Genomic DNA, 21302 nt, shown 5'->3' with positions numbered 1-21302 from the left:
GGCAGTAATCAGTAATAGTGAACCATCAGTAAAACACAGTGCTGTTTAGCTGAAACACAGAACACCTTACCTGGTATTTGCCGACACCAATAAATTACACCAATAAGTACAATCACACATGTAACAGTCCCAACGACAGCACATATAACAATCACAGTAATCTGGTGAGCTGATTGGTCACCTGTAAAAACAGAGTTTACAGTTAATGTCTTCTGCTTTCAATGGATACAGTGTTAGTTAATTCTCATTTTACACAGATGTTGATCTTACCAAAGACAACAGACTTGTTGAAATTCTCACTATGAACTTCACATCGATATGTTCTGCTGTTGTCCATTGTGGTCTTAACCTGGACTCTCATCTGAATTGTCCCGTCTCCATTGGGACGTGGTCCGATCAATTTCAGCTCACTGGCCAGAGGAACCCCATCTTTAGTTAACTGGATCCTCAGTCCTGATAGGTCAGAATCTGTCACATGACACTGCAAATATGTAATAGTTCCTCCTGGGATGTGTTTGGTAAATATATGTAGCTCCATACCTACAATAAAAAGTGGCATTTCTTCATTAGCAAATATATACGCTGTCATCCAATCAAAACATGGACGAATGGACCATTCATGCCACCTGGGAATATCAGGGACCGCCCCTGTGATTACGTTATTTTTCCCATTGCAAGCGTTCATATGCTTTGCCGTCGGAATGTGTAAAAAAACATGAATGTCTCAACAAAGGTTAAGATGATGTTTTCACTGGGAAAAATGTTTTTCCCATGCGCATGAACACACCGTAACATAATATCTCAATTACAGCACTCAATATACCAATACCCCCTATGCCTACGTTTAATAGCTGGTTACCCGTTAAAGCCATCACACACAGTACAGGGATAAAGCTACTGCTAACCTATAGGTCTGTCTGAATCAAACATGGCAAACACCAAACCAATATTATATATCATATTATATATATATAATCAAACTCAAAATCCCACAACACTGCCAGTACTAACTGATGGAAGGTGAAGCAAAAAAGCCAGATCAGAGCTCGGAGTTGGTCTGATTGGTTTAGATCATGAATATTCACATCCTGGTCTAGGGCCCATTTGCTCCACCCTCATTTCCCTACTCAGGGGCTGGACAAGATAGTAAGCACTGTGAACACACACATAGACTACGTTTACACGAAGCAGGGTATTTTCCTAAACGAATATCTGGCCATCTACGTTTGCAAATAAAACTGCATTTACACGAGACCGTTTATTTTTAAAATGTGTTTACACGAACCCGTGTACATACATGCTGTCATGAGCACGCCAAACCACAGTGGCAGTCTAACGATAAACTCAAGCTCACATTAACCAATCAGAACCCTGAAAAGTCGCACGTGAGAACATGTAAATGTAAACATTGGTCGCACATTTGGTGTACTTCTGTCGCATACTGTGACGTTGGCTGCCCAAAACTCCGTTTACCACAGTTTAGAACCAAACGCATAAACGGAGTTTTCCAAAAAAAACACTTTGGCCGGAGTTTTTTTGGATAACCGTTGAAAGGCTAAATGAAAGGCTCAAACGTAGGGAAATGTCTTTGTTTATAAAAATACACATGCTCGTGTAAACGGGGTCTTAATTTTCACATAATGTACCTGTGTGTGCATCATTACTGGGCCTTGCTGCTTGCTCCTTCTTCAAAATGTGGACCTTGCTACACAAATTTTGACCAAAACTTTTGTAAGCACGGTTTCTCAAGTCCTGTGTATTCCACTCTGTTGCTAAATGGCTGGCCTCATCAGTCTGTGGTGTCCATTTAAGAGTCTGGGGGTCAAAGGTCAGGAATTCTTCGCCATCTACAGCCCACTTATCAAATACTCCTGATCTGTTGGGTATACAGCCACGACGTCTCTGAACAACCCCTGTAATAGTGTCAAAAGAATGCATAATTTATTATTTTCTATTATTATATTACTTTTTTTAAGTCAATGAAAATAAATAGCTATGAAGAAAATATTCACAAATTGCTACAACAAAAAATATATTGTATACTTCCTTCAACACTTCTTTGTTATTGTTACTACATTGGTCATTCCGTGTCAAATAAGATTCAGTTGTCACTGCACCATCTCAGATTTTGTTCAAACCTTGTCTTTATCAAGATTGGGTCCCAAAACCAAAGAGTTTAAAATATTTCTGCTCAAATCCTATGTATTAACCCTTGATCGACCTTTGATATTACTTCAGTTTTATAGCCAGAAAATCACATTGTCTGGTAAGCAATATTTGGGCATTAATACAATAAAACTTTGCAGAGTGGAAGACAAACATGTTCTTAGTATGACAGAGCCATTCAAAGTCCGTACAACATTCTCAGTGATTTTCTACAAGGCCCAAGATTGAAAAAAAAAAATGTTTTTCCCACAACATAATATACATGGGCTTTAAAATTAAAGGAGAATTCCGGTGTGATATTGACCTAAAGTGTATCGAAACATGATACCGAGTGTGAACGTATGTCTCATAGCCCATCTCGGCTTGTCCCCTGCACTCCAAAATCTGGCGCTAGTTAGCCGATGCTACCAACATCTTTTTCAATAGTGGTGCTTCGGCATCGGGCTAGCCATGCAAATAAATCACTGTTTTACACCCATTTACGAGGCTCAATGTATCTCCACACTTCTTTGGTAGACTTCCGAGGGCCCTGACATTTAAAACGAGACATTGAGAACTTTGAAAAAGCACTGGTAGTTTACTTACAAGACGATTTATACAGACAGTATCTTCACGAAGTTTAGCGTTTGCAGCCATCTTGAATTTAGTCACGATAAGTCGAGCAACGAGTAAGAATGAACAGCTATGATAAGGGATCAGATTCCAAAAATAATTCAGTGGAAATGCATGGATTCCAGTTGCTGCTACTGGAAGAAACTGGAATCCATGCATTTCCACTGAATTATTTTTGGAATCTGATCCCTTATCATACCTGTTCATTCTTACTCGTTGCTCGACTTATCGTGACTAAATTCAAGATGGCTGCAAACGTTAAACTTCGTGAAGATACTGTCTGTATAAATCGTCTTGTAAGTAAACTACCAGTGCTTTTTCAAAGTTCTCAATGTCTCGTTTTAAATGTCAGGGCCCTAGGAAGTCTACCAATGAAGTGTGGAGATACATTGAGCCTCGTAAATGGGTGTAAAACAGTGATTTATTTGCATGGCTAGCCCGATGCCGAAGCACCACTACTGAAAAAGTTGTTGGTAGCATCGGCTAACTAGCGCCAGATTTTGGAGTGCAGGGGACAAGTCGAGATGGGCTATGAGACATACGTTCACACTCGGTATCATGTTTCAATACACTTTAGGTCAATATCACACCGGAATTCTCCTTTAAGAGTGGGGTGGCATGAGATAATACAGTAATAAGTTAATGCCAAAACATGGCCTCCTTTCTGAAAGTGTAAAAACGATACAAAAGGGTGAAAAAATGCATGAAATATTGGACTTTAGCAAAAATATTTTACAGTTCTTAGTGTTGGGACCTAAACATTAGATAGGCAAACTTTGAACAAAATATAAGATGGTGCAGCAACCATTTTCTTGGTTTTTGTTTGATTTGGCATGGAATGACCCCCATGTTATTTATTATGACCGCCGCGAAGCGGTCATATAGGGATTGTCAAAGTTTTTTTTTTTTTTCCCCGTCATCTACTCCCTGAATTTTTGGTCATTGATACCCGGGACACCGAACCACCGGGGTACATGAAATTTGGTGGGTATGTAGCCCCACTAGACTTTTACGGAAAAATTTCATTTCGTCCCCGGGGACCACCACCAGCCCCCCCGGGCTGGGCCCCCCGAACCGCAAAAAAAACAAACAGTTTTTCCTAAATAACTACCTGAACCGTGGCACTGAGGATGAAGAATCTTTTATGATATGTTGGTCTCAAGGGCCCACATCAACCTGGCCCATAATCAGTCATTTGTGATTTGCACCCCCCCGGTAAAAAATGAAAATGCAATATTATTCTGCTTTAATCGCCCCTATCTTCAGTTAAGATGTTCAGAACTGCACCAAATTGTATGTGTATGATTGACCTGGCATTCTCTGGGGGTATGCCAAGTTTCGTACTGTAGAATTTCATCCATGGGGGGGTCTAAAAAAAATTAGGTTATGTGTACATTTAGTGACTGTACACTCATTGGCCTGTAGATGGCGGTGCACACATATACACATGCACACACACACAGGCACCCACATACTATCGGTATTAGAACGGCCGATACATAATTACAAATTCAGTAGGATTAAAATAAAGCCAAAAATATTCATCATCATCATCATGGCTGCATTTCCAGTATTGGCGATAAGTAGTCGTTTGTCCGCTAGATGGCGCATCGTTGCAGTGAGACGTAATTTTGTTGGAAGTTAAAAGTGGGTTGGAAAAACAACGGACGCTTTGCACGTGCTACAAAAATCATTCTGTGCAATGGAAGATTTACCAACGTTACACCGGTCTGATACAGTTTTGCGTGTGTGCAGGTTGTGAGAGGGGAATCGATGTGCTTTGATTCCAGCTTGGTAGTTGTAGTCTGTGAAATTAAAAAGCATGTGTGTGTGAAGTATCCAAACAATTACACCTTCATTTCATTATGGCTGCTTTAGCAACACACCTTAAGCTACTGTGTAGTGGGTCCCATTTAGAAGTGGCTACTTCATTCGCGCTTTCCTTGACTCATGGAGCTGCGTGAATTTTATTACAACTTCTCGCCACGATATGGCAGTTTAAGTCCGCTTGATTTCCTAAGCCATTGGTTTCCAAAGGAGATTTTATTTGTGTCGCCAGCATAGCCTATTGACAATTTATGTTGTACTGTAAATGCCTACCTTATAAGCCTACCTGTAGCTTAGGGAAGCTAACAGCTTTCTATTAGGATCTAGTTTGTTAGTTACAGTTTTGTCATAACTCCCTGATGCATTTTTGCATTTAGAATAGCCAGAGCGTGGATATCTCAATCGGAAAATTAAACAATATCGGGTGCCTATGGACTAGGTTGGGTGAACCCAGCCTGATCTGCCTGCTATTTATTTTTTGATTTCTTAAAAGATTGAGCTTGGTCTGGTGAAAGCCAGACTAGCCATGGACCTCAGTTACACAATGCAAGGGAACATGAATCAGCCTATATTTGCACGAACAATAACGGACAACAGCTCTTCAACTTTGGCTCGTTAAAATGTGTATGAACAGTCCAGCGACGCATTTCATCAAGGCCCATTTGGACATGTCAGTTATTTGCACCACTGGTTAGATGTAAAACAGCATTTCGTTTCAGACTACTGTTACTTAATTTGTGCATTGACAATAAAGTATCACATGAACTAAAGATGACTAAAATCTTATGTAGAAGAAGAAACATTCACAAAAAATCCATCCATCCAAAAATTACCTTTGTTTTTGATAGCTGTTGAAAACGGCATGGAACTGATGCCCTGATGGAGGAGACTGGGTGAGTGTGTGTGTGTGAGTTAGGCCTGATGGAGGAGACTGGGTGAGTGTGTGTGTGTGTGAGTTAGGCCTGATGGAGGAGACTGGGTGAGTGAGTGAGTGTGTGTGTGAGGCCTGATGGAGGAGACTGGGTGAGTGAGTGAGTGTGTGTGTGAGGCCTGATGGAGGAGACTGGGTGAGTGAGTGAGTGTGTGTGTGAGGCCTGATGGAGGAGACTGGGTGAGTGAGTGAGTGTGTGTGTGAGGCCTGATGGAGGAGACTGGGTGTGTGAGTTAGGCCTGATGGAGGAGACTGGGTGTGTGAGTTAGGCCTGATGGAGGAGACTGGGTGTGTGAGTTAGGCCTGATGGAGGAGACTGGGTGTGTGAGTTAGGCCTGATGGAGGAGACTGGATGTGTGTGTGTGAGTTAGGCCTGATGGAGGAGACTGGGTGAGTGTGTGTGTGTGTGAGGCCTGATGGAGGAGACTGGGTGAGTGTGCCCGGGTGTAATTCTACTCCACACATGAATGTTTTCTGCCAGGACTCAACCCTTGTTCTAAGAGCTAACCTGTGTGTTCCGTCTCAGCTTGGCTACCTTATCGAGGTCATTGGACCAAGCAGGTCAATGAAATAATTCCTAAAGAGACCATTCTTTAGTCATGTTGCTGCTCCATATGCTAAATAATAATGTCTTTGTTTTCATGACGATAACAAATCATAACATAATCCTGAAAGCACACAGTCAAAAGGATGCACGTCTCCATTGATAACTGCTATTAAATATTGAATGATGTAAGCAGGTAATAAAGGTCATGTAGGTTATTAGATATTGACCTCTGTTATCCACAACTGATGCTGTTGGGGAGCGCAATGTTCCAACATTCTATTTGTTTACTATGTGAGAGTAGGGGAGAACTGGCACAATCTTAACACTTTTCTATTCTCTCCATTCAAACTCGATTTACACAAAGACGTTTGACTTGAAAGCTGTGGAATTTGGCCAGAGAGGAGTCATACATGTTTACTCCATGAAAGTTGGAACAGAATTTAAAAATATGTTCTATAGTTTTTTAGGAATTTAACTTAACAGCGACATGTAGCCTAGGGCATACCTTTGTAACCTGACGCAGCCATTAAAACGTGCGGTAGCCTAACGTTGTATCAGTAGTAGCGTCATAAATGTATCAGTTAAACGCTATAGCCTTGTTGATAAACTGCTTATTTCTTTCATGTCTGAAACATTTGGTCCAGTGATCAATGATAAGTTGCTGTGGCTGTCTAAAGTTTAATTGGCTTTGATAGCAACACAACATGCATAATCCATAACTCGCAATCTATACACACACAACCTCTTTGTGGTAACAGAACCATGATGGCAAAACCTGTTTGAATGGTTGTTATGGCTCAGACTCTGCGCTGACTGTATGGGCAGTCACTCGTGTAATGGAAGCCAATTGGTTGAGAACCAATCTCCGATGTGTGTCAGTGACTCAGCACTGACTGTGCTGGTCAATCAGAATTGACCCAAGCCCCTTTCCTCTGCTTCAGCCTTGTTGAATGAGGAGGTGGGGAACTAAATTGCATTTAGACGTAAGAGCAATTTAGTTAACCTTGGTTCTTTGCAATAGTTGATGATTTCCTAAACAAGACAAATAAAAAAAACAGATGGCAGCTTACCTGATCCTAGCTGCCTCACTCCCAACAAATGACCATAAGCACAATGGCACATTGCTTACATAACAGGCGTGTTTTGCTTGGTCCTTTTCATTTAAAAAAAGTGTCTGCTAATTAAGTAGTGTTTTTGTGGGCAGCCGTGGCCTACTGGTTAGTGCTTCGGACTCGTAACCTAAGGGTTGCCGGTTTGAACCCCGACTGAAGGAACAGCTGAAGTGCCCTTGAGCAAGGCACCTAAGCCCGAGTATACTTATACTTAATTCAATTCAGTTCAATTCAATTCAATTCAAAAAACGTTATTTATCCCCGAGGGGCAAATTCCTTATGGATGCATAGTGACATAAATCGTAACACAGCATATAAGACAGTACAAAAGAAAGAACAGGGGGGTATTCCAAGTACGTAGTTTAGTGACAAATGATTGTGTGACCTAACAAAACAATGCCATAGAGTTCTTGTTGTAGCAGGTTTACCACTCACTCTGAGTCAACTTACACAGGTTTGTCACTAAACCACATATAATATTGAAATACACCCCAGGACAGACAATGTTGTAAGTAAGTGGGGGAGATTAGTCCCAGGAGAGGGAGGATATATAATATAATATATATACATAAAAATATAAACATAAAAATAAACATTAACAAACACAACTTCCTGCACAATCACTGAATGCACCTCTCTCTTCCTCTCTATGCTACATTGCCTTCAGTTTCTGTTGTTGAAAGAGCTCACCTGTTGCCCACTGTTGAGTTTACAGTTAAACACCTAAGTGTTTTCACACCCGATAGCTGTGTTTCAACAGTTGGGTTTATGTTGTGTATTTTGGAAGGTAGTGCCTTGAAATTGCAAAGATGAGACATTATTTGAAATTGCTGTGTCTTGAATACAGAAATGTGTTTTGTAAATCAGTGTGTGTTTTGCAAACAATGTGCGGTTGATAATGTGCTTATAGTTGTGCAAATCTGGTTTGATGTTTTGCTCCTTGAATCGTGGTAGTGGAAGGTTTCGCTAAAAAAAAAACTGTAAAAGGTGCCTGTGCAATGTGCATACATGGCCTCCTAGTGGTCATAGGTTATTACTACAACAAGCTATGTGCCTAATAGTTTGACAACATATTCAAAGGCCTAATAGTACTGCTCTTGTGAAGTGTTAGTGACCCCAAAATCATACACAGATATGGGGAAATGCGCCTTTGCCTAACTGTAGTCCATACTGTATTATTATAAACTCGCTCTTTGACTAAAGCCTTCCTTACACCAGAAGACTTTGCAAAGATTTGGGAAAGATTCCTGAAAGACTGTAGTCTTTTGAGTGAAGCTTGAATAAGGGGCAATAGTTAAGACTCAAATCTTTCAAGAATCTTTCTCAAATCTTGTCAAAGTCTTCTGGTGTCAGGATGGCTTAAATAGTGTATTACATGTAACCTCAAGATAAATGAGATTAGGCACGGTTGGCTTACAATGAGTCTATTTGATGTGTGACTGGCATCTCATGAGCCCATTTGATGTGTGACTGGCATCTCATTAGACTTGACTGCTTTATTCTTCCACTTTTTGTCCTCTTCTGCAGCATATTTTGTTTTCATTCTGAAACTGTCTGGACCCACACCCCCTGCACATCTTTGTCTTATACCTGCTCATCTTAATCAGTTCACTAGAGCTTAGGGTGAAAGTTCAAACCTCACACATTAGTTGTTGCTGTGCATACAATTGGTTACTTCACATCTAAACGACTATACACTCACAGTATATGCACTTTAGCCTGTAACAGCTTTGTTTCATAGTCTGTTAGTGAGCAGAGTTCCTACACATGAACTGTGTGAAATGTGAGACCTTAAAGCAGACCCACCAATGTGTGTGCTTAGGATCTTGCTCCTGGTATTACATTCCAAAGTCGTTTTTGCAGAGTTATTACATTACACACTCACATACACAGACAAAGAGCTCTTCGCATTGTGTGTGTGTGTGTGTGTGTGTACACTGCAACAACTGCAAGAGGTCTTTAAAAAAATAAATAAAAAAAAACAGTGCAAAAGTTGACCCACACAAATCTCCAATCAGGTTTGGAACTTCTGCCAAGACTGCAGGTTGCAGAATCAAGCAGAGAACATAAATGCGGCTGAACCTGTTTAAGGGACTTCCAGCCAGAAGAGTATCACCTTCAGCCAAGTGAAAGTGTACGGAGAGTCTAGTGAACACAACACAATAACAACACAACAAATTGTGTAACTTTAAGAACCTTCAGCTTATCCTTATAGAACAAATGCTCCTTTGTTTTTGCTGTTAAATAAATCACAAGTGACAGGAGAGAAGATGGAGCCCTGTATGGTAACATATACAAGAACAGACATGCTTACATGTGCCTAGAATAATCTTAGAACTTATAATATAGTAGAAAAAGAACCATTACCACACGTGACGGTTTATACTTATTAGTTATTCAGAATTGCTGAACCAGATACATAATATTTCAGGAATACACAATCAGCTATGAGGGCCTCATATAATCTCTCTCTCTCTCTCTCTCTCTCTCTCTCTCTCTCTCTCTCTCTCTCTCTCTCTCTCTCTCTCTCTGTGCATGAGGTCATGTTGTGACAAAAAAAAGAATCGCAAAAGTTGACCCAGAAAATTCTCCAAACAGGTTTGGATGACTTATGTAAACCTCCAAGACTGCAGGTTCCAGAATCAAGCAGAGAACATCTCTGAACAAATGCAGCTGAACCTGTTTTAGGGACTTGAGTCAAGTGCAAGTGTAAAGAGACTCTAGTGAACACAACACAATAACACAACACAGTGTGTAGCTTTATTCAAGAACATTCAGTTTATTCTTATAGGGCAAATGCTGCTTTGTTTTTGCTGTTAAATGGATCACAAGTGACCGAATACTTTAGGTGCCCTATATAGTAACTGCTTCAAGAACAGATACATAATATGTGTGTAGAATTAGCTTAGAACTTATAATATAGTTAAAAAAAACATTACCACATGGTTCATACACATATTTAGTTATTCAGAATATTCCTATATTTAAGGAATACACAATCAGCTATGAGGGCCTCATAGAATGGTGATCTCTCTCTCTCTCTCTCTCTCTCTCTCTCTCTCTCTCTCTCTCTCTCTCTCTCTCTCTCTCTGTCTGTCTCACCTCCTCTGGCTCCATCTCAGCTTAACAAACACGATCCCCTTTATCCTCTGATAAGAGAACACACTTTAATATAGCATACCACTGGCTATCCAGGCTAACCAGGCTAAAGTGTTATTAATATTGCAGCATGCCACAGCTACCCAGGATAAAAGGTCATTGCAATAGCATGCCACAGCTACCCAGGATAAAAGGTCATTGCAATAGCATGCCACTGGCTACCCAGGATAAAGGGTCATTGCAATAGCATGCCACTAGCTACCCAGGATAAAGGGTCATTGCAATAGCATGCCACTAGCTACCCAGGATAAAGGGTCATTGCAATAGCATGCCACTAGCTACCCAGGATAAAACGTCATTGCAATAGCATGCCACTAGCTACCCAGGATAAAGGGTCATTGCAATAGCATGCCACTAGTTACCCAAGGGTCATTGCAATAGCTTACCACAGTCTACACAGGTGCTACGTGGTCCTTACTGCAGTAGCATACTGTCTATCCAGCCTAAAGGGTGTGTCGCCAAAGTCGTACAAAAACGTACATATCAGTACAATGTCCAATACTGACTGTAAGTGTAATAATAAAACAAAATACTTAATGCTGTAGAATAGTAGGAAGTACCCACTCTCATAAGTATTCCACAGGAAGTACCCACTCTCATAAGTATTCCACAGGAAGTACCCACTCTCGTAAGTATTCCACAGGGGACAACCTCCTTCATCAGTGCTTCAGTCATATGTGTCCCACAATGCGCCCAGAGGGCTAATCAGTGCTGTCCTGCAGCCCAGACCCACCTCCCACCATAAAACAAGTCATGTTGCAGATGCAGCTCCAAAAGTTCTTTCTGACACCTAATTCTGCTAATCTTTTGTAAACTTGCCGGACTCATAATCTTGATTAAGATACCAGTTCCTTCCTCTCAAACGCTTCATTGTTGGTGTCCCAACTCAGGTCAATTTAGTTAAAACTACGTGTCAACCTCACAGTACAGTGCAATGTTTGGTCTCATAGCAGTCATTATACAGCACTTTACTCTACACAAAGGTATCAGCAAATATCATCTAGCAAGTTGAATCATAAAACAATTAAAAAATAAATCACAAAAATATAATCTGATCCATTCTCAACATAAATGTTTTCCTGGTTCCATGGTTCCAGTCGCGTGCGTTTCAAAACCATTTCGTATTTACCGTAGAAGTTATCAGCAATCTTCATCCATTTGTCATACTCCTCCTCGGATAAGACAAACTGGAGATACAATCTGATCGGCTGCTCAACAGATACACATCGTACGTCTGGAGGAGAAACACACAACAATAACAAAAACAAGAGTCGTAAGAAAGTTTGTTCTTCATTTCTGAACCCCAACAGCCTCATACAGTGACACGTTTTTTAGTAATGACACAGAGATGGTCTTGGAAGCTACTGGTAATTGTTCCAGTAATGAAACACACCCAATAATACCTAGTCATGAAAGACTTACTTGTCAGTTTCTGCAGGTTCAGTCTTATGAATGTATACACAACAATGGCTACAAGAGCCACTGTGCACACAAGCACACCACAGACAGTCTGCTGATCGTGATCCAGGGGCTTTGATGAGGAGTCGGAGCTTGGTGTTTGTCCATCTGTCACAGAGGAATGCACGTATTTACCTGAAACATTACAACCTGTGGCAGCATGATCATAGAATACATATGATAACCATCGCCCACAGCATACCGCATGTGACCGTCGTCTGATTTGCGTCTCTGTGGACAGAACACTGGTATCCCTCTGATCCCTTTAGTGTCTGTGGAACCTGAACCTGGACCCTCATCTGAACGGTTCCGTCTCCATTAGGAAGAGGTCCGGTCAGATTCACCTCACCGTCCAGAGGAACCCCATCCTTAGTTAACTGGATCCTCACACCTGATAGGTCAGAGGCTGTCACATGACACTTGAGATATGTGTCAGTGCTTCCTGGGATGGGTTTGATGAAAACCCGCACTTCCATGTCTGTACGAACAGACAAATGTAAAAATGTCTTAGCTTTCCAATTACAAGTTGCGTTGTAGTGTGTTGACATGGTAAATGTAACGAGACAAAATTATGTGAACACAATGTACAGTATATAGGTAGTGTAGTGGTTAACCCTCTGTACGTGGGGTGGTAGTGTAGTGTGTGTGTGTGTGTGTGTGTGTGTGTGTGTGTGTGAGTGTGTGTGTTTGTTCACCTGAGTGTGCTGCTCTGTGGCCCTGCACCTGCTTTTCTCTCTTCACCAAGCTGTGGGACGTGCGACACACAGTCTGACAGAAGTCTCCGTACACGTGATTCCTGATCTGGTTCTTCAGATCCAGCTGGTTCCATTTCACTGCTGCCGAGGTTGCCTGTTCAGTTTGGGGCATCCATGTCAGCGTTTGGAGGTCAAAGGTCAGGAATGCCTCTCCGTTGATGGCCCACTGGTCAAATGGAAAGAGTCCTGAGCCGTTAATGATGCAGCCACGTCGTCTCTGGAGAATCTCTAAAACATTGCATTTTTTTTATTTATAACGATAAAAAAGAACATAGTTTGATTAGATATAATATATTATATTATATTATATTATATTATATTTACCTGCAGTCCCATTGATGATTCTATCTATCTCCTCAAACCACTGCAGGTGCTCATAGAACTGCCTCACACAGAACTTGTTTTTGTTCTTAAGTTCCTTTGGGCTGAACGTGTCTTTGACCCATTCCTGTCTTGGCTGGTCTGTCAGTGTGGGACTCTCACAGTGGAAGATGATGTCTCCATTAAACAGAGTGGTCTGGAGGAGCTGCAGGTCACTGTTGGAGCCGCGCTGAACTGTGTTCTGGACCTCAAGCATGTGGCGGTCTGTAAAGAAGAACAACCAACATTGGCAAAATCCACAAACCTGTTTGGCAGGTTCAGGACAAACACATAATACACACTATACAAATAGGGGTACGGTTGGGGTGCATTTTTGTTCTTTTATGTACAACTTTTGACCCTGTACCTTATAGGGAACATAATTGAGCCACTAAAGTACTAATATGTACCATTTCGGGACCATTAATGTTTACTAAATACACTCACAAAGGGACCATATTAAGGGTACAACAAGTCCATGGCCTGCCACTCAAAGGTTGTTGGGGGAGGAGATTCGGGAGCAACCATTACGTTTTTCCTTAACTTCGTCTCACTCACCAAGTAATGGAGGAACTTAGAGGAGCTTGGAGTACGATACATTACTACACGACACATAGGGGTATAATAAATTATGCAGTAGTGTCTGTATTACTTACAGTGGTATTCATGAGTGAGATTTTAACTTAACATTTGAACGAGTGTGGCTCACTACTGTTGGTGAAGTGCAGACATCCCAACCTGCAAAAAGCCATTTCAGGGAGGTAAAGACTTGAACTTACCCTACTTAGATAAAGAAATACAAATTCATTTGATGTATTCTTTTATTGTATTGTATTCTTTTATATGTATTCATTAATTGTCTCTCTTCAGTACACCAAATAAGGAAGGCCAATAGATAGAAATTGTGATAATAAAATATGTACATTTTGCCAGTTTGGTATTTTTTATGTAGTAGTTTTATGTTTGGTATTTTTTATGTTGAATGTCTCTGCCTCTGCCAAGACGCTCCTGTTCACGAAAACTGATTAATTAAGTTCGGGAGAAAAGAGATAAAAGCCCACATACGCTGAAAACTGATTGGTTGATTTAGCGAAACAGGCCAGTCAGGATGCTCTCTGTCTTGCATGAATGATCCTCATGATCTTCATGAACAGGTACACACGCACCACCTCTCTCTCTCTCTCCCTGTCCGTCGTGACACACGATTTGAAGTTTCGGTCTTGCGAGCAAGCTCTTGCGCTTGATTCCGGGAGATTTTATCTAATTTGCGGGACACTTGGGATGTCTTTGAAAACAGGTTACTGTTCAAATGAAGAAACAATGTACATATGTTTTTTTTTTATTATTATTTTGTTAAAGGTAACTGATTCATGACAATACATTTTAAATCCTTTTGGAGCAGTTTAAAGAAATACCATGCTTTTTTACCATTGTATGTATTAAAACATAAAATCTTGTCTAGGAAACATCCTTAGATTTCTGGGTGTTCGTTCAGTTCTGTAAGTGTCTTATCATATGCCATTTTCTGTCAACAGTTCCATATCATTTGTACAGGTCTGTACATACAGTAGTTGTATTAAAATATACTATTTAAGGTAGATTCTCTACGTGTTGATGGCGCTCACTCACCCCAGCCTGCAGTGGGGGTCACGCAGTTCATCACCAGAAACAGCAGAACGCACAGCTCCGGACGCCATCCTCGCTGGACTGAATGGATCCCTCCAGGGGAAAAGTCCTGATTCCTCAGACACATGCGGAGTGTCAGCCAGAACACAAACCTGCACGAAGTTCAAAGATCCAAACCTCTTCTGGACTACCTATACTCGCCCTGTCCCTAGTTAGAAATTAAAATAAAACTTGCGGCTGAAATCTCAGTATTTTCTGTTCTGCCGTGAGTGACAAGTGGGTGATTATGAGTACACAATGTGTCACACACTAAGTGAGCCACATGTGAACTTGTGGCCCCATAACCACTCAGATCTCTCCTCCTGACACAAGCTCCTCTGCAGCCGACAGCACCTGAGTCTCTACTGGCGGAGGTGGAACGTAAGAATAATATTGACAGTCTTGCCCTGAGCCCCGCCCCTTGTGTGACGGACATGATGCAGAGACCTGTCGCAGCTCACTGGTTACCTGTAGACACACCTTACCAGGCCTGATTGACTGTTGTTTTCTCAAGACCCAATGTCTCAGCAATTTATACTTTGTCCTTTTTGTAATGGTTTTAATTTTTATTTTTTTTCAAACATTATATAGGTGCTAGTACCTAAGAAAAGAAAGGGGAAAAAAACTACCACCAACACCAGAGGTTTGTTTTTAAGCATGGCAACAGTTGCTAAGTTGTTAAGGGTACATGCACTGCCTAACATTCTGAGACAGAACCCCAGTCCAGAGTGTGCTGTGTGCACCTCAGAGAGATATAACATCCACCTTCTGTCAAGATGATGGATGGGGGGCCCCCTAATTAAGGTCAGAGGTCAAATTAAAAATTCGCTGATTCAGGGGGGCGTTACCTTCCAGATCATTCTTGATCACGTGAGGTAGGCGTATCTTATGACGTCATGATGGGGAGGTCTTATTTTCTGCAGGCGTGTCTTATGACATCATACAAAGGGGCGGGACCGTTCTTGTTTTTCTGGAACTTTCAGCAACATCGGCGTAACTTTGCTTTGTGCCTTGAAACCGTAAAAAGTGTAGAGTTTTTTTTTTAAAAATGTATAAAAGAAGTAATTTTTAGTTTTTAAAATGTATAAGAAGTTTTTAAAATGTATTATTGAAAAATAAAAAGAAATTAAAATAAAAGTCTGTAAAGCACAACCCAGAGTGTGAGAGGGACAACCGTGTTGAACAGTTAATTTTTGTTGCCGGGGGCCTGTGCGGCGTGCGTGGCTTGCGAGGGCTCTGAACTCGGGGGAGCTTGGGATTCCTTAGGATTCCCTGTGATTCCCTGGGCCTAGTAGCGGGCAGAGGCAGGCAGGCAGGCAGGCAGACAGAGTCCCGGGGATGGGACTCTGCGCGCGCGCGAGAGAGAGAGAGAGAGCCTGAAGTCTGGAGCTCTTAGTCGCACGTCTTCTCCCTCCGACGGTTTGACTGAAAGTGACTGAAAAAGCGGGAAGGTTTAGGGGCGTGATCAAACAAATGGGGAGGAATCAAAAATGCCTGTGGGCCGGGCTAGAGGCTGAGTGTACAGGCGCAGCAGGGGGTAGGGGTTGAACTTGCACATGCACATGTATGTTGCAAACGTAGGGGCATTCCTTAACCATCGAGTCACGCTACGTCATCAAGCACGAGGTTGCAAACACAGAGAGGATAAAAGGAGCAGATGCAATCGAGCCCCGGTAACCTTTTTAAAATTCTCCTTCTCTGCAGCATCAGCGCGCATAAGAGGTGAAACCTAGGCTAGCCATTGTGTGAAAATGGCTGAGCAGATGCAAACAGGCACTGGGTAACCTTTTTAAAATTCAGCTTTAAGCCTTATGGCCTGCGATTGAAAGTTCAAGCACAATAGAGGGTAGTGTAGGATTACATACATGTAGCCTATGTTGCAAACACAGACATTCCTTAAGCATTAAGACACGCTGCGCCATCAAGGACGAGGGTCGTAAAAACAGAGAGGATAAAAGGAGCAGATGCAAACGGGCACTGGGTAACCTTTTTAAAATTCTCTTTTAAGCCTTATGGCATGCGATTGAAAAGTTCAAGCACAATAGGGGTAGTGTAGGATTACATACATGTAGCCTATGTTGCAAACGTAGGTATTCTTTAAGCATTAAGACACGCAGAGGCTCGTAAACACAAAGAGGATAAAAGAGCTAGAGAGAAAGAGCGGCAGTGCTAGCGGCAGTGAGGAAGAGGCGCTCACTATTGATATGGATGCTGTTGCGGGGCCGTCTAGCGAAGCAGTCACTCCTCAAAACAGGATTTCTAAACCTGACGAAGGCTTGGCGAACGCTCCGGCAAGGAAAAAACCGAAGCCCATTTTTACCTCCAGATATCAAGATCCTCCTCCCAACGAGTTAGGAGGAAAAGAGAGATGGTGTAATATCATTTTAGGCTACGACTTTCATTTTCAATTGGGGCAACTGAGTCTGTAGACCTATAGTCTACTATGACTGAACAGATCGAGGGGTCTCCTCCAAAGGACCCCATCATTTTGAGATCTTATGACTTTAAAACGTGTCAAGGAATCATCGGTAACTGTTTGAAAGGTAAAACGGAGGGAGAAGAAAGTATCTCTGCGGTGTGGTGCTCTGTACCTACAAATGATGAGAACGTTGTCTATCAGGTGTTTTTGTTGCCTGAAGAATGAAGCTCCGCCGTCTTTCTTTACACTCTCTCGCCAAGTGGGTGAGGATAAGGAAAAGGCTACAGTGTAAATTGTGATTAGTTCACTTTACTTAAAAAACTGTGAAAACCTGTTGCCTTAGAAAAAGTAAGTAAATTAACTTGGTAAAGTTTGTTGTACTGTATATTGTATAATATTCTGAGTTGTAAGTTCATACGAAAGTTGTTGTTACTCACACACTCACAAACACACACACACACACACACATCCATATGTACATGTATACAGACACACACACATTCAACAAAATGTAGTCATTCAAACTAACTTGAGCTTCAAACTAACTTGCTTGCTTACTTAAAGATTATCAAGTAATTATTCCAGTTGTTAATACACCTTATATAGCACATTAACTTCCACAATTTTGCATTGACATAGAATGTAATGCTAAACTGTTTTCATTCATATAATGACAAGATTTACCACAAACATTACAGAGTGTGCACCCTGCATGTATGAAACTCAGGCTTTTAATACACATTTTTAGTTTGTGCAGAAGGTGATGTTGGAGTTAGCCTTAAGGGGTTGCATGAGAAATGTATGTTAGATTGTGTAAAATACCCTATAGGGTTTATAGGCATATTAAGGCCTGCATCTGCAAAATCTATCTTTAATAATCAATTTTTCTGATTTTTCATAAAGCCAGATTGTATTTGAGTATATACTGTAGACATATCAGCCTCACTACTTTAACTAAAGCAAACATTTTATATTCAACAGTTAATATTGAGATTGGATGTCAGTTGTCAATAAAAGACTGCGTCGTTACATTCCTTGTGTCACTGATTCCTTGTGTCATTGTCTTCTGCCTCACACATTCTTTATACATAGCGCCGAACCCTCATTATAGCCCCAAAATGAACACGGAATTCCACTAAACGTAGCATTCTACCTTGTTTTGAAGGGACTGGTTGTTTTTGAATGGTCTGTCACTTGCCTAAAGCTAGCCTCTAGTGTGAATTTGGTGAGGTTTCACGTGTACTCTTCAGTTTAGAGATTGAGGCGTCTGATGCTCTGTGTTTCCGTGTGATAGTGAGGCCTTGCTGTTCCGGACAGTATTATTTGGCGACCTTCAACATTTTATCCATTCCTACTTGTGATAATAAACTGTATAAAATAATAAACTCTCTCCTTTAATCCTTAATAATAAGCCTAATAAGACTCATTTCCATAACGTTACACTTTCTTCATGGAATGGTGGGCATTCCATTCATTCATCATTACTCTGTAAGCATTCTTGCGTGCGTTCATTTCTGAACAGAATTCACAATTAAATTGACAGATTCACATTGTCAGATTCAGATGTTTTTTTTTTGTAAAATGTTTATGTGCACCGAGTAATACTTACTTGACTTACTTACTTAGTATAACTTAGATATAACTTCATCTAGATAAGTTCCTTTACTTGTCTTTTCCAGGCAATCGGTTTCCAAATTGTTTAAAGTGTAGTTGTATAGTAAACACATCAGATTTTACAGTGTACATTACTGTGTGTACATGATTCAAGTGTAATCGGATCATTTGGTGTGTTTGTGATTTGACAACAAAATAGAGTTTCATTTTAAAACAAGTGTTTCATTTTGTAAAAGATCCGAGGGATTCTGTTATTTGGCTGTGGCGGCTGTGTGTTAATTGTGTTTTTCGAAAAAAATTGAATTTGAAATTTCAAAATTCTGCTTAAGCAATGGAAGGGAAAAAAACTGTAACAACAGTTCTGCTCACACCGTTCTCTAAAAATTTGCTCCACGATCTTACGAAGCCCCCTTTAGTCAAATAAATCTCCTCAGGTTGTAATTTTAGGCTATTCTCTTTTGACAACTCAACTGTTTCCACAACTTTGTTTTCTGGAGATTTTAATCATTTTACATCTCTGAATGACAATATATCTTGTTTTATACTTTGAGAATCCCCACATTTTTTTGTTTAGATCAGAAAACCGCATCGGAAATCAGTTTCCGTCCTTTAATAGAGCATTGTTCAATTTCCAATAACCTCATAGTGATGGAAAATCTGAGGGGTCTGTTTATCCGGACAAATAGCAGACTGGGGAAACGTAAGACATGATCAATCCACGATTTGAGCGTTACGTTTTTTATTTGACATAGTGATGTCCAAACCTCCTGCACATATCTGTACATACAGTACTGTGCATATCCGTCTATATGGTTTTCTTATAATCATTTCTTATAATATATTCTGTAAATAAGCTGCAAACATCTATAGTATTCTTACTACTATTATAAAGTTACTGCTACTTCATTGCACATATCTGTAGCCTACATGTTGTTCATACATTGTTCATATGCTATATAGGCCTGCTGCTAATACGCTGCACATATTTACCTTCTGGGTTTACCTTCTGTAAACCAGCTATTCTTTTCAATTTCTTGTCCTGTCCGTCTATAATTTATATATCACATTGCACTTTCCTGCTTTTTTTACACTTTTGGTTAGACGCAAACTGCATTTCGCTAACTTTGTACTTTGTATATAAATAAATACTTACTTACTTACTTAACGGAGCGCACAAACTTTCTTTTCAAAATGGCGGACATAGCATTTTTCTAATTTTTATAGCGACGCAAGGGGTGATTGATGAAATTTTTGGGGGTGTGTTAGTTTTTAACAGTGTTTCATTGGTTGATAACAGTTCAGGGGGGAGTGTTGTAACATAAAGACATAAAAAGCATCGGGTAGGTGTGTACCGAGTAACTAACTTTCAAGACAGTCAAACCAATAACTTGTCAAGAGTTTCTGGACCTGTATTTACAAGGATGGCCGCATCGCATACACCAAGAGTATCCGTTTCCAAGAAAAGTGTTACGCTCACGTCGGTTAGCAACAGGCTAATGGATCCTGAAATAACTTTTGCCATCCTAGAGTGCCCCCCACACTCATCTCTGTGGTCCATCGTGCAGAGGTCAGACTGTGAGGGTCCCTAATACAGTTCACTGATTCTTGGGAATTTGTATAAAACAGGTTTTAATTTTGAAAATAAAAAGTTTGTGAAATTATAAAATCTGAAGGTACATCATTATAGACCAAGGTATTGGCTGTTCAGCAATGTACTGGTGCAACCTCCTCATTTTATATTTTCCTATAAGTACATTTATATCATTATATGGGAGAAAAATCACTTTCAGTGACATTATACACAATACTACGCATGAATGCAGGTACAATAAATGATAACATTAAATCATCTTCATATTAAAAACACATTCATATCAAAACATCAAAGTATTTTGCATTCATATCAATATACTTATGCAAAACATGCTCTTTATGTAAGTGTAAATAATAAAACACTTTGATTTACAATATTTTGCCTGAGTAGCCACATTGTGTATATGCAGAAGAAAAAAAAATGCATGATAGGTGGTCAACACTAATAACACTTTTATTTTATCTATATTACAGCAATATTTGACTTAGTGACATTTCACACAAAAAACCTTGCATGCTTTCAAGTTCATGTCAATGAGTGATGAAAATACACTCTTTGCTTACCGTCACCATTACAAATGCATAGAGAATGTTACAGAGAAAAGCTCCCAGCACTATTGCATCTTGTGCTTGATTTTACAAAATTACTTTTCAAAGTCATTGCAGTAACTTTGCAGAAGCTATTATCTATTATCTTATTTTCATGTTTGGATTCATAGCCATAGACCATAGAATTTAGGTGAACAATGTGTTTCTTTAAGTATGATGTAATGAGTCATTTAGCAACATTTTAGAGTAGTATCTCAGAAAACAATGCACAAGCCTTGGGAAACATGAGCAAGCCTGTAAAAACATACAATATGTTCATACCATCACCAATAAATAAATAAATCAGAAAACACACTCCAATCCTTCCAACTGGGTAGTCATCATCGGTGACTTTACATCATTTGAATACCTGTGTGTGCGCACATTACTGCAAGTCTTCTCCTCAGATTTTATTATTGACAATTTACATGTCTTCAAAACATTCAGCTAAAGTCTTTCTTGAAGAGCTAGGTGATATGCTGTCAGTCATTTGCAT

At 40.3% G+C, this 21302-nt stretch overlaps 1 protein-coding gene across 4 annotated transcripts in view; it reads right to left on the bottom strand.

The window, feature by feature from the left end:
* Positions 1-21302, bottom strand: part of LOC121690446 (RLA class II histocompatibility antigen, DP beta chain-like) — a 33085-nt gene that overhangs the window by 303 nt on the left and 11480 nt on the right. Inside the window, exons 2-8 of one of the 4 annotated variants that reach the window (XM_042071039.1) lie at positions 14557-15335; positions 13615-13665; positions 12892-13152; positions 12508-12795; positions 12204-12290; positions 271-453; positions 71-181 (exon numbers count right to left, since the gene is read on the bottom strand). In XM_042071039.1, coding sequence (XP_041926973.1) covers positions 71-181; positions 271-453; positions 12204-12290; positions 12508-12795; positions 12892-13152; positions 13615-13665; positions 14557-14680 — 1105 coding nt within the window. In that variant the 5' untranslated portion in view covers positions 14681-15335. Of the gene's footprint in view, positions 1-70; positions 182-270; positions 454-9950; positions 11589-11776; positions 11921-12014; positions 12291-12507; positions 12796-12891; positions 13153-13614; positions 13666-13992; positions 14229-14556; positions 15336-21302 lie in introns of those variants that run through there. The other 3 variants (XM_042071029.1, XM_042071015.1, XM_042071021.1) reach the window with 3 other exon arrangements.

Source organism: Alosa sapidissima, chromosome 2, assembly GCF_018492685.1.
Source record: "Alosa sapidissima isolate fAloSap1 chromosome 2, fAloSap1.pri, whole genome shotgun sequence".
NCBI classification, from domain to species: Eukaryota; Metazoa; Chordata; class Actinopteri; order Clupeiformes; family Clupeidae; genus Alosa; species Alosa sapidissima.
Note: the sequence above shows the minus strand (reverse complement) of the source record. Positions and strands in the feature narration are given on the sequence as shown.